Source organism: Contarinia nasturtii, unplaced genomic scaffold (assembly GCF_009176525.2).
Source record: "Contarinia nasturtii isolate CC-2019 unplaced genomic scaffold, AAFC_CNas_1.1 Cnas_scaffold_1426, whole genome shotgun sequence".
Classification (NCBI taxonomy): Eukaryota; Metazoa; Arthropoda; class Insecta; order Diptera; family Cecidomyiidae; genus Contarinia; species Contarinia nasturtii.
In genome coordinates, this window is record NW_022198763.1 from 197769 (window position 1) to 212652 (window position 14884).

Below are 14884 nucleotides of genomic sequence, written 5' to 3' on the forward strand. Positions count from 1 at the left end.
TTGCAATGTTCTCTTCTCTATCGAAACAGAAGATTTTCGACGGCGAATATGATCGACTGTTCAAAATATGTTGACGCGAGCCACCGATAGCCAAATCCCAATTATCATCACTCTTCAATTGCTCCAAACAATAACCAATTGTTGAACCAACAAGAAATGAGTCGATTTGAGATTTATGATACTAAAATGGAAATATTGTATTTAAGCTGCTATCATTGTAATGATGTTACACAATCTTACCCGGTCATCAAATGCAATTAAATTAGAAACTTCGGCAGAACCAGCCAAACGAAAATTGTCGTCAATGATTTCGGTTACAGTCGAAATTTGATGACGTTGGACAGGCACTCTTATAAATCGAACGCCGTAATGGAAGATAATATGCCAATGAAATAAGCTCATGATCAATATAAATCCATAAAATATCCGTAACGGGAGGTATTTTGGATAAAATCTTTGATTAACACCAATGACAGCTGGTAAGGCAATGAGCCAAGTTGTATAGTGCCAATCGAGTTGATTTCGTTTTTCATATTTCAAATCGAATTGAATGAAAATGTATAAAATTAACCCTGTTACATAGCCAATGCCAAATACTGTTATTAACCAGCATTCTGGTGATGCTGCCTGAAATACGCTTATGAACAATGGAAAATATTTGGCTTTTTGTATGCACCATATCAGTTCGTCGTGATATGGTTGATGAATTATGGATGTTGATGGATGCAGATTGGTGAAATTGGGAAATATTCCACCAATTAAAATGTCGGAGTTGCTGAGTTGAAGAGATGCGATTAGAAGTTAATGATGAAATTCAAATGTTGAAATAATTATTATTATTATTATTATTTATTGCTTTTTACGTCTACTTAAATAAGCCGACGGTTGAGATTAGTACAATTTTTATACAAATAAATTTTTGGAAAGTAGTTTTAAAACTCTAGCTAGTTTAAATGAAAGTGAGTATTAGATACAAGTTCAGTTCAGTTTCGTTCAATAAATATAATATTACGTCAGTCACAGTTAGTGTGTAAATTCTTTGAATTCATATCTATAAAAATAGCAAGTTTATCACAGAAAATATTTGATTATTTAAGCTTATTGAGATCTCCAAAGGCTTTATCTGGTAATTTAATTAGCTTTTTCTGAAAATCATGAAAAGGCAGAGTTGGGTCAATAAAAAGGGCTGCAAAATTAAAAGCTCTACAGGCATAGTTGAGCGGAGCGTTTAAACCATAGTCAGAATTTGATATCTTGAGACGAATAAATTCAGGATTTCTAATCGTACGAACACCCGTGTTTAAATTTAGACTTTCTCGCAGCGTTGGTGAGTTTATTTTTCCGGATATAATCTTCTTAATAAACAATATCATTGCATTAACCCTTCGCCTCACTAAAGTATCCATTTGTAATTCTCGACATCTATCCTCGTATGGTGGTAATTTGTATCCATTCTCCTGTCGGTTAATAAAATCTTTTTTTAGATAGATAATTGCGCCCTTTTGTGAACTTTCGATGAATTTTTTGTGAGTTATATCTGACGGCGACCATATTATACTCGCGAATTCCAGGTTTGATCTTACTAGCGATCCATATAACATTTTGGCAACATCTAAGTTGAATGAATTGTAACATTCCCTTCTTACGAATGCCCAAGTATTTTCAGCTTTCTTTTTTATATATTCTCTATGGGCGTTAAAACTTAATTTCGTGTCCATTATGACTCCCAGATCTCTTATCTCTTTCACTCTTTCTATCTGCTTTCCTTTTATCGTGTATGAAGCTTCTATGCAGGATCTCTTGTGGTGGAATGACATAATTTTACATTTGTCAACATTAAGCTCCAAACCGTTGAGATCGCACCATAAAACAAAATTATCTATTGCTGATTGTAGCAGAGTTGTGTCGTTCAAAGTCTTTATTTTGACTGCTAATTTTTTGTCATCTGCAAAATTAAACGATCGAGTATTCGGGTTAGAGTCATCGGAATCATCAAAGAACGATAAAAATAGTAGTGGTCCACATATCGTTCCTTGTCCAATTGCTGAATGAGCTGTAAAAGACCTAGACGATGCGTTGCCGATTTTAATGAACTGTTTCCTTTCTGCTGTATATGAATCTATCCATTTCAATGTTTTATTTCCAATAGGGAATTTGGCCATTTTTCGCACAAGTAATGGTTGACTAATACTATCAAACGCTTTTCGAATGTCTGCATAAAAAACGTCCACTTGACACTTTTCTTCGAAGCCCTCATGAATAAACGTGGTGAATTCCATAAGGTTAGACTCAATACATCTGTTTGACATAAATCCATGTTGTTGTTTGGATAATCTTGGGATAAGTATCATTTTTAATTGCGAGTATACAACTTTTTCAAAAACTTTGGCCAAATTATACATAATTGTAACTCCTCTATAGTTCAAAACTGATGATTTAGTTCCATCCTTAAAAATTGGGGTAACACGGCCAATTTTGAAAATGTTTGGGTATATTCCCGTTTGGATTGAATGGTTGAAGATTTTACATAGAGGTATGGCTAGAAAATCGGCACATTCACGAAGAAATATCGGAGAGATGTGATCTGGGCCTTGCCCTTTGTTCAAGTCCATGGTACGCAAAGCGTGAATGACCTCTTCATAACTAATGCATAAATTAAAGCAGTTTACCTCGTTGCGTAATGCGATAAACTGCTCAATTTCAGTGTCTCTCGGTCTCTCCGTGTAAACCGAACTGAAGAAGTCCGCAAACATCTCCGCTTTCTCCTGATCATTCGTTGCTGATTTGTCTTTGTACGTCAATTTGCATGGTAATGAATTCGACTTTCTCTTAGAATTAACGTGGGACCAAAAGTATTTAGGATTTGATTTAAAATTTTCCGCCACATTGAGCATATGCTTATCGTGTAATTCGTTGTAAAGTAAATTGAATTCCTCCGTTGCTTTCTGGAATTTGGACTCATTCGCAACTGAATTTATTTTCCTCGCCGCACATACTCTTTCATATTGTCGATTTTGAATGTTCTTCAGATTAATGAGCTTTTTGCTGTACCATACTGGATACTTGTTATTGCGAATAGTTGCTTTTGGAATGTTATTTTCAATGATATTTTTCAGAACCTCGTAGAAGTCATCAAGCATTTTATTTACGTTCTTTGTTTCAGGTAATAATTGTTGAAAGTCTATTGAACTCAAAATGTCGCGAATAGTATCATAATTAGCTTTACGAAAACTGTATTGTTGAGTCGGGTTGTCGTTCACTGCATGCACTACAGGAACACACTCTACCATGATACAAAGTGGGTTATGTGCTTTATCGCTTGTTTCTGGGGGAATCAATCTACACGTCGCAATTTCTACTAATGTTAGTTCAGGTGAATTGGTGTATACCAAATCTAATACGTTTCCCGACTTGTTTTGAACATTGTTGAGTTGAAATAGCCCATTTTCAATCAATGAGCTCGAAATTTGCTTTGCAATCTTTGCTCTTTCACTTTCAGATTCACTGATGATTGGAATGAAATCAAAACCGTCGACATTGCTCGTCCAAGAAATGACTGGTAGATTGAAATCGCCCACGATCACTAAAATATCATCATTAGCTATATTTAGGCTGTTTATCGCTCTCAAATGATCCAAAAAAACTTCCATTTTAGAATCTGGTTGAATATATAAACAGTATATATACATATATCCGCCATATAATGGGAATTTAACGCAGAGCACTTCCAGTCTGTCCATTTCTGTTGTTTTGTGTTCTTCACATTCTATCTCTTCTAAAACTGCGATAAGCACGCCTCCACCTCTTTTCGCATTTATGTTGGATTCGTATCGATCTTTCCTAAAGACTTTATACCTATTGCTGACAAATTCGTTGTTATAGTGCCCGCTATTCAACCAAGTTTCTGTCAACACAATAATTTCATAAGGGGCTACACCCGATGACCGCAGAAAATCGTCTCGCACACTCATAACGCTTCGTATGTTTTCATAAAAAATTTATTAATTAATTATTAATAATAAATAATTATTTATTAATTACTTCTCAAGAAGTCGATTGAAGCCAGTAGAAATCAAATTGTCATCGAAATGCACTTTCAACTCCAAATGTTCCTTCTCTGCAATGGTTTCGATTAGTTTGAAATCGATTCCTTTGCCGAATTGATCGCGATACATGAATGGTTCATAGTATCGAGTGGTCACTCGTAAAGTCCGGCCTTGATCTTCTCGTGCGTTATGGATCTTGAATCCATGTGATGGTGAGAAGAAGATCCAAATGATATACAAGAGTAAAATGTTTACTCGAAGTATTTGAATCATTTTTACAGTCAACATTAGAAGGATTGGGATAAAAGTTTTAGACTTCTTTGTTGAGAGAACAAACAAACACTGAATATAGTTTCAGGAAATGCAATGATTTTATTTATATCGATATTTGGTTGATAATTTCTGTTGATAATTGAAATGGCAAATGAGTTCACTAACATAAATTGAAAGGAATAGATGGAAGGAGGTGAGATTGTATAATGTATATTGTAATAAACAGTGATTTCTTATAATTATGTATCACTAAAAAGATATTAACATATATTTAAGCAATGACGTGACAACACGTGACAACAAATACCAAATGTTAACTATAATTTTGACCATTTGGGTCAAAGATAATAAAGAGATAAACCTGTAGTAGTTGCTTGATTAAGCTGTAGTTGCTTGATTTTTATCTGGCTCGATCTGGCTGGTCGCCGAAAAATTACTAATAGAGCACGGAAAAGAGATGCTTTTATATTACTTTATGGAATTGTGACCATTATATGCGTTTTGTGTCACGCAACTTGTGTGTGAAGTGTAAACTGTATGTACCTAGTGTTGTTTCATTTGATTATCAACTAATAAAAGCTCATGTAGTCTATTTCTATTCCACTATAGTGGAAAGTGTGCTTACACCGAAGTGTGAGGTTTTTTGTTGCTTCATCGGTTAAATCGATAAGAGCCAATAAAATTCTTGTACGAATTGTATGACTTAACTATACTTGAACCGTACTACAACGCCTGATAGGTCACCCCTCTGGGATATTGCATGAATTCAAAATGTTACTAGAGTGTAAACAGCCAATTTTGGTTTTTTGACGTGTTAAAGAAAAACGGGTGATGCCATTGAAATCAGCATACCCAAATTATGTAAAAATGGTGGGTCTCGTCTCCATCACATTTTTAAAGTTAAAAAATGACGCACAGTGTAATTTATTCTCAATAATTATTTAGAGACATTACTTCAAAAATTGGAAAGAATGAATTGATTGGTTTCAATTCCGTTTATTTTGTTTTAGATCAAAATTCAATGAGATTTGGCAACGCATGGTGACCAAATTGGAATTAGGTAAAAAGTTGATAATGGATTTGATCGAACAGTCGGTGTCAGCGTACGAACAACGAGAAGAACTGTGCAACAAACTACAAAACCTTGACGGAAAATCTCATAATGAGCAAAATCTACATTTACAGGTACATTTAACCGTTCGAATTGTCCATAATTTTCCCTTCGTTCATCAAAAAACTTTTCCCAATTAGGAAATGCGTGAACTGCAACGTAAATTGGATCATGACATTAAACTGAAAGAATTTTTTGCGATCAAAGGTAATCTTCGTGTGAATGCTGAATTGGAGGCACGCGAAGTGAATCGAAAACAATTGCAACAAGAAATAGCCGACAAACAATTGACTGATTTACAAGATACAATGAAGCAAATTCAGGTATATTCATATTTCTATTCGTGTCGATTTCATTTGAAAATGAACTTGACGTGATTGAATTCTGCTGCAAAAAAACACGAATTTTAACCTTTGCAAACAATAATTGAGCATTCTCAGCGCTGACGAGCAACAATCTCGGTTTCATTCAATGATTTCACACCATGAGTTTCACTTTGCATCGCTTTGCATATTCAAGCGTTTGCTTTGTTTTCTTTCGGCGAGACACTGAAAGAAGAGTAAGCGTACGAGTGATGCTATTCATTGTTACGGCGGGTGCTTTGAACTTTCTTTTTCGGTATATTCAGTTTGAGACAAACCAGATGAATTGCAAACTAAATTCACTTTCATTTAACGAAACACAAATTCAATCCAATTCATTTCTAATTATCAATCTTCAATTGACTCATCTTTGTCTGTTATTACCTGCATGAATGATCGATTGAACAAATTGAATCGTCGTACCTTTCTGAATCTATTAACTTGAGTATTTGATTAATTGACTAGACAGATCAAGTCGCCTGGATTTTGAACATTTTTCAATTACTTTCATAGCACATGGCACCGTCAAGAGCAAACTGATTTAATCACACCAGTCAGTGTTACATTTCGAGGCAGAAACATTTATCAGACAACTATTAGGAGTGTGCATCTTCTCGAGAGCAAAGAGTTAATGTCTGTTTTATGTACTGGACTTTTTTCATTTTTTTTATTTTGACATTTTTCGTTCATATCTTGCACCTTTGTACAATTTGTGTCCTCCAAATTTTTTGGACAATTTTTCAGCAAAATAACTACGAATATAGAAAAAAAAACAAGAAAAATTCTTTCAAATCAGTTAAATCTATCAAATTTCTATGGAACATTAACATTTTATTTCAGAATATATCTGGTGAGACAGATTTCGATCAACTTTCGCGCTACTTCACCAAACAAGAAGACGAAAATTTTGCGCTGTTTAGCTATGTTAATGAGCTGAGTTATGAAGTAGAAGTGTTGAACGAAACGGTTCAAAAGATTCGAGATGATATTGGTAAGTTAAAGAAAATTGATTTGAGCACTTTTTCCAATGAAAAAATGACCAAAATCTGCAATTCACCTCTGGATGAATAAGTGACATCTCCGTTTAATTTATCGATTTTATTAAAATGAGTGATTTGGAAATTCCAAATTGGAATTGATGATTTATGACTCACATCCACACTATTTCAAAAGAATCACAAATGGAATTTCAGTTCCAAAACAATGAAAGCAGTTGCCTTAATCTCCTTAGTCCCAAATCTTTTAAAGATTGATATCTTCGAGAGAAAAAGAAAATTTCTTTTCGAATTATTATCATTTGAAAATTTAACCTTTTCCATTATTCTAACTACCGAGAATTTCTTCTTTACTGCCAATGAATTTTATTAAGTAAACAATTCGTCATATTTCCTAACTGCAACCGCGATGTGGGTCAAATAATGCATAATTTCAACAGAAGTTTGTGTGTATGACGCTTGGTGGTGCGATGGCGGTTGCATCTTGATTGAGCTAATTTGTGTGTGTGATGCGATTCGAAACAATGATGGTATCAATGGTCTCGGTGCTCATAAATTGCACGAGTTGAATGCATCATATGTCTGTTATTTCATTATGCATCACGTTCTTCGGTTGAATAATTCAATTTTACGATTGCACGTGTAAAAAAAAAGTCACTGCAACGGTAAACGGCGGCGAATGAGAAAACTCTCGACTCATAAAACAATCACAACGCACACAGTGTTTGCAAACATTTTGCTTTGAACAGCATGCGAACGATGAAGTCAGAATGTGAAAAATGAGCCATTTATCGTGAAGATTCATTGATAAAGTACATACAATTTACGGTTGGCTCTTATTGCATCTACGAATTTACAGTAATAACAACAATCTTCTGTTTCGTTTTTTTGAAATTATTTCTTGGCTCTTTTTGCTACATTGAATGATAATAATGTTGCGCGTTATTTTACTTGCCGTGATTTTAGATAAACAAAAGATTGAAAACGAGACAAAGAAACAAACGCAAAGAAACTCCACGATTGAGGTTCTCGAAGAACAATTAAAATTATGGACGACCAAGGTGAGTGGGAACAGAGTTAATATTGTGTGCGATGCACACTTTGGATTTATTGCACTGAATTACACAATCGCTTGCATCAACAATTTTCATTTTTTCACCGTTACTTTCTCGACGGCAGGCGGAACGGGCACATCAAATTTACATTGAAAATGAAAAGAAACTCGAAGAAATGCTCGACGGAATTGAAAAATTGTTTGGGTAAGCTAATTTTACTTTTTAGAATTTTGGAATTTGGCCGGGTCGGTGATCGACCATCGGTCTTTTCAGATCAATTTAAAAATTATTTTTAAAATATTATAAAAATATAATTTGAAATCGATGGACTTTTATTCAAAAAGAACCAATTCGAACGTTACGCCAACCAAAGAGAATGTTACGCTTGAAGAGGGTTCGGTCAATGGTCATGAAATTACTTAATTCCAAATTGAGAATTGAAATCTCACATCCTCATTCAATGTCATAAATAACACCAAATTCATTCTCGATCCAAAAAAATGATGATTTCTGGACCGCATCCAATTAGATAGCCATTTCAGTCAAAAACCACTTGAATTAAGTTTGTTTTCATAAACACACGACGAAGCCGGGTATTCAAATCGCTGAAGGCACGTATTGCAATATCAATGTGCATTTGCATGCATTTCAGCACATGCATATAAAAAACTGACGACTTCAAATCATCGCATCACAAAACAATGACTATTTACACAGTCGGCTGCTCACTTGAATTGAGCACCATAATGCGCAAGCAAGTGTTTTCTTTCATTTAAAGCAATTTTAAATTATGCTAATGTTACTTTTTTATGCTTCCTCCTACATTTTCGTTTCGTTTTGAAAACACGTTTATTTTCACAAGAATTACGAATGAATACGTTTTAAATTCAGCAATGAAATGGAAAGGCTTTTATTACTTGGAATGCAACACGTTTCTTTATCTGCATACAATCTCATTTTGCGAAAAGATCTCGAAAATCTTTGTAGAATTCATTTTCGGTTGCATTGGCAAAAGTACTTTGATGAAAGAAATAATAGTTAATTTTTGAATAAACTTTCATTTAATGTTTTCTCTTGAAATTTGAGATAAATTCACTCGATCTGACCTGAATAATAAATCGAATTTCTCAAAATCACTTTGAATATCTTTGCAGAATGTTGAACAACAATCAAGCACCGGTGTTGGATTTGATGTTTACGGAGCAAAAACTAACGATTCACAATGTTCGGCTGTTCTTGGGCATTATCAAAAGACGCACCAATTCGGTCATCAATCGCTTAAACTACAGCGATCAACCGTCGAAGATTCTGGCAAAACGAGATCGCGTACCAAAATTCAATATAAACGATGCGTCGGCCAATCATACGGCTGCGCCAACACCACGTTCTCCGAATTAATTCCATGTTTTGAAAAGAACGACCGAAGAGAGCATATGCTAAAATCTCTACAGGTTTTAATCAAATGCATCAAAACATGGATAATAATCTTAACCAGAATCTATTGGATTATCACAGACAGTACTTTTTCTTCACTTTTTTCCATGCTGATTCGCATTATATGCACATAAAGTATATTTAAATTTTAAATTTACATACTCTCACTTCTTATTTCGCATATTAATCGTTCTTTTTGCACCATTACATAATTCAAATTGAGTAATTTTCGTGTTAATATCCACGTAACTAGTCTTAAGAAGGTGGAAAACACATTGAAAGAGATAATAGTTCGTTGAAAATATTCTTTGCATTAAATTCATTCATAACATCTTATTTTTAAAACATACTCTTAATACCATCTATAATCTGCTAGAAATAACAAACAGTGATTCACAAGTGCTTACTCTCACAATTGTAATGCAAATATAAGAAATAAAGTGTGTGTGTTTTAGAGCAAATACGTTTGTTTTGAAATATGAACTGGCTGCAAAGCGCGCCATCTAATGGCAAATCGCGTAGTTTCAGGTAAAGTTTTCTCTTATCATGCAAGCTTTAATGCTTATAACTACCAGAAAATATGTCTTAATTGACATCGAAAAATAAAAAATCTATCGAATAACAAGCAAGAAACGAAAAATTCGAAATAATGTTCGGAGTTAGACTTGACTGACATCAAGTCATTGATGTGGTTTCGTTGTACTTTTTATTGTATTTTATGCTAGAACTTTTGATTTTCGATTTGATTTTTGGCTCCAATACATGAATTATCCAATTCACGCTGACGTATTTCTATGAATTTATCTCAAAGGAAACTGTGGCGAAATCCCACTTTGACAATTCTTGTCATCGCTTCAAAATAGCAAGTCTTATCACAACCTGTCTTACGTGTTACATTCCATTTATGGGCTTCGTATGATCTTAATTAAATAAACTCATAAAACATAATAATTTGACATAAAAATCTCAATAAATTGTAGAAATACGGCTTGATTGCAATACTTTTGATTTGGAATAGAACATTTTGTCGTAGAAAGACACGATTCGGAATAAAACTTACATATTTGTTAATAACAAATCGTTATTAGTTTGGTTGAAGAAGGAAGGAAAAGGTAAGAGTAAGAGCATGGCAAACTCCACTATTATGTTTGCGATAAAATGTTAAGAGACATAAGAAATGGATGATTAATACCATAAAATCTCACACTAGTTTGTCCCTTTTCACACCTCAGATGGACTGGAGAAGCGAGATGAACCATATGCTGGCTGTCTTTGATCGCCAGGCAACAGCTTCCTTGAACAACATTAAAATTGCATTCGAACGCAATGGCTTATTACTAAATGCCGAATTCAAGCAGTTTTTTCTGGATACTTCATTCGATCGGTAATATATCAAAACTTTCAACAAATTAGTAGCGCATTTATTGATTTAAAAAAAATAACTTAAAATTTGTTCAGAATCAAGCTTACGTATGGCCAATTCGAGTTCGATACCACGTTGGCGAGAGCCAACTTTATCGCAGATGATGCTATAGACCAAAAAGAACCAGAAACACAGGAGAATTCGTCTGACTATCAATACGGTATTGACGATATAAAAGTTGAATTAAATGATGTTGTTCTATTTGACTACGATGAAAACAACGCCGAAATCCTAGAGACAAACTCGAATGGCCTCAATTGGCAAAAATATGCTTCGCCCCACACACCTCAAAGTCACATTAGACCAAAAACTGTCGTCGCAGTGAAATCAGAAGAAATTGATGTAGACGATGGCGAGGATCGTGATATTGACACAACAAACATACCCACATCTACCGTCACTTCGATCGATCGACCGAACCACATTGATGATACTGAACGTAACTACGAAGCCTTCGCAATGGAATATAAGATGAGACAAAGATCAACCACACGTTCAAGAGCCGGCAAATCAAACCAATTGGGGATGAAGAAGCGATTCGAATGCGAAATTTGTGAATTTTCCAGTAAATATAGTCAGAATCTTAATCGTCATATGTATATCCATACCGGTGAGAAGCTATATCGATGTGATATTTGCAACAAAGAATTCGCAAGAATAGATCATTTGAAGAAGCACCAAGTGACTCACACCGAAAAAATCCCGTTCCATTGCCGATTCTGTTTCACTGGATTTCCGCAGGAGGTTGAAAAAGATGCCCACGAAAAAGTGTGCAAAAGACGTCGATATGAATGCCATATCTGCAAGAAGTTTACCAATGTGTCTAAAGTTCACCTAAAAAGGCATATGCGAAAGCACAGCGGCGAAAAACCGTTTCGATGCGAGATTTGTATGATGCGTTTTACACAGAAGTCTAGTATGAACGCTCATTTGGACAACATCCACGCCAGAAATCCGAATTTCTTACGCAGCAAATAAATATTATAAAAATAAGCGGCGAATTTGATTCGCCTTAAAGTAGTTTGTCTATAGCGCAAACTCAATTAGACAGTTCATGTCATCGCTTCAAAATAGCATAATGGTTGACACGTTTCCTAACACAAAGTAAATTTTATACGTTCTATATGACATTTTCCTAATACAAATAAAAATTTCATTCTTCATCGCGAAAATACTGTACCATTTCAATGTCTTTGATTTTTCTAAGAGTTTTCCATAAAAACAACTACAATAACATTCATATTTGTCATTAATAATTTGCCGGAAGGACGAAGTGAAAGGTAAGTATTCTTGCTCTTGGCATGAATATAAAAAAATCAAGCGAAATTTTGAGTTTTGTTGAGAATTTCATATAAAATCGAAAAAATTAGTGACTGAATACATTAGTTACAACTGTATATTCATCAGATGAATGCATCAACAATAGACTGGAGAAACGAATTGAACAATATGCTGTCCGCGTTCGATCACCAGGCAAGACTTTCCTTAAACAACATTAGAACGGCATTCAAATTCAATGGCTTATTGCTCAACGAAGAGTTCAAGCAATATTTTTTGCGGGTTTCAAATGATCGGTGAGTAAAAATATCAACGATTTGGTGGTGTTTTTGTTAATTTACTATCGTTTATTGTGTTTAGGATCAAGCTTACGTATGATCAATTCGAAAGGAATGCGATGTTTCAAGATCAAATTGCATTTGGTGCACACGAGAACATGCCAATTATTGGATCCCAGATGTTCAACTCAATTACGGAGGGTTATTACATGACTGATCCAGATGAAATCGTCGACACAAGTGATGACTACGATGGTACCGTAGACCGAATTAAAGTCGAATCATCAGAGACCACGTCTCTTTTTCAGTTTGACAACATTCGAATTAAATCTGAATTGAACGATTTTGTTCAAAGTGACGACGAAGGAAGTTGCGTTGAAGTTCCAAATTTCAATGAAGAAATGGAAATCGGCAATGGCATTTCGATGAATGTCGTTAGTACAGTCACATTGAATAGTGAATCAAACATCGCTGATGGCACTGAACCTAATCAGGAAGCATTTGCAATCGGAAACAAAAAGACCGGAAGAGGTCCAAGAGCAGAAACTAAGTCGGGTGCGTTCAGAAAGAAAATGTCCATAAACCAGGCCGAGATGAAGAAGCGATTCATGTGCCAAATTTGTGACTATTCCAGCAATTACAAAGGTAATCTCGATAAACACATGCGTACTCACACTGGCGAGAAACCGTATCAATGTGAAATTTGCCGCAAGAAATACTCACATATACAAAGCTTGACGAAACACAAAGCATCTCACATCGATGAATTTCCATTCCATTGCCGAGGTTGTTTCAATGGATTTTCCCAGAAAGCCGAAAAAGATGCACACGAAAGTTTTTGCAAAATACATCCATATGAATGCTATATTTGCAAGAAGTATGTCACTTTGAATAAAACTATGATGAAAATTCATATGCGAACGCATAGCGGTGAAAAACCATTCCGGTGCGAGATTTGTATGATGCGTTTTACGGTAAAATGTACGCTGAAATCACATTTGAACACCATCCACACCAGAATCAACCCATAAATTCAATCCTTCGTTCATCATTTCTACCGAATTGCTTCAAAAAGTGTAAACACGTTTATTAAAAAAGAAAACCAAATTAATTTGTTTTTATTTACGACAGTTCGAATAAGATAAATTATTGGAACATTTTCAAGGAAATGATTCATTTTACCAGTTTTACCAACATTTGATATCACTTGGTAGTGACATGTTTTGAAGGGCAAACAATTATCTTCTCAATTGTTTGGAGAATTTTCCGGTTATTTCCGGCAGTCCTCCTATCCATCTGACTGGGTCAAAAGAGTTGTGATGGTACTGGCCTATAAAGCTGCACTGATGAGCTGTATACAGAGAAATCAATCACTTCGTAGGTTTGACATAAACATGCAATTGCGTTTTCATAATGTTTGTGAATTGGGCATTTGGTAATGCTAAAAATTGCGTCAGTATAAGAAGAGGCCGTTCATTTTCTTGAAAATGTTCCAATAATTTATTGTAAATTCATTGTGATTCATAATTTCTAAGGCTTTTTTTATAATAAGAACCATTTTCAGTGTGGTTAGATTCGAATAAATGATCAATTTTTAGCCAACTTCTGTATTGAAAAAACTTTTTGTTCCAAAATAAAATGAAAATTCATGTACCATTAAGTTGAATCTATTCTAATTATTCTTTGAATTTAAGTCTCATTATTTTGACGGTCAACATAACATGCATGTTGAAATGTTTCATTTATATTTAAATTCCCTACCCAGACATTATAATGAGATATTTTCAGCCAGATGAATCAGCTCAGCCAGATATCATCAGGAGCTGAAATTGAGTGAAAATAAAGAGTCTTACGGGAGTAAGACGAACTTTTCCGCACGGTGGTAGTTGCGTATTTTATTAAGAAAGTTCAAAATAATATTTGTTCGATTTTTCAAGCCTTTCAAGCGTCGTAAAGTTCGAAACCAAACAATATGTTTCAACTTTGGCAACGAAATATTCTTTAATTTAATAGCAGAAGTACCCGAAAAAAGATTTTTAACACTTTCATGATGAACCCATTTGTGCGGCATTTGAAAGTATTCTATTTTCAAACAAAACACTATAAAAAAAATGTCTGACGTTAATTTTGCCATAAAAATTATTTTTGAAACACTTTTCATAACTAAAGTCACAAAAATTTTGGATTTTTGTATGGGAGCCATGTCTGTATGCTACCTTAATGGCATGAAACTTTGTACAGGTTATTTCTTTCACCAAAAAATAACATTCGGAGGGTTTGGAGAAATTTCAACCAAAATTAAGGGTACCTCCCATACAAAATATTCGTTTTTGAGCCAAAAATTGTAAATTTTGTATGGGAGTTACCCCTAATTTTGATTGAAATCTCTTCAAACTTTCAGAATGTTATTATTTTGTGTAAAAAATAATCTGTGCAAAGTTTCGCGTCATTAAAGTAGCAAACGAGCATGGCTCCCATACGAAAATTTAATTTTTTTGTGATTTTTCCAAGGAAACTGTATCAAAAATTGATTGTGTCTCAAAACTAACCTCGGATTCGGTTTTCTCGTGCCAAAAAACCCTCCATTACATATTTTTGAGTGTTTAAGTCTACATTAAGTATGACTTTT

The 14884-nt window shown here is 34.4% G+C and overlaps 1 protein-coding gene across 1 annotated transcript in view; it reads left to right on the top strand.

The window, feature by feature from the left end:
- Positions 1–9354, top strand: part of LOC116346080 (coiled-coil domain-containing protein 63) — a 137829-nt gene extending 128475 nt beyond the window's left edge. Inside the window, exons 5-10 of the mRNA XM_031775984.1 lie at positions 5330–5504; positions 5571–5753; positions 6633–6783; positions 7754–7848; positions 7967–8046; positions 8997–9354. Of these exons, the coding sequence (XP_031631844.1) occupies positions 5330–5504; positions 5571–5753; positions 6633–6783; positions 7754–7848; positions 7967–8046; positions 8997–9240 (928 nt within the window). The 3' untranslated portion in view covers positions 9241–9354. The remainder of the gene's footprint in view (positions 1–5329; positions 5505–5570; positions 5754–6632; positions 6784–7753; positions 7849–7966; positions 8047–8996) is intronic.
- The last annotated feature ends 5530 nt before the right edge of the window (positions 9355–14884 follow it).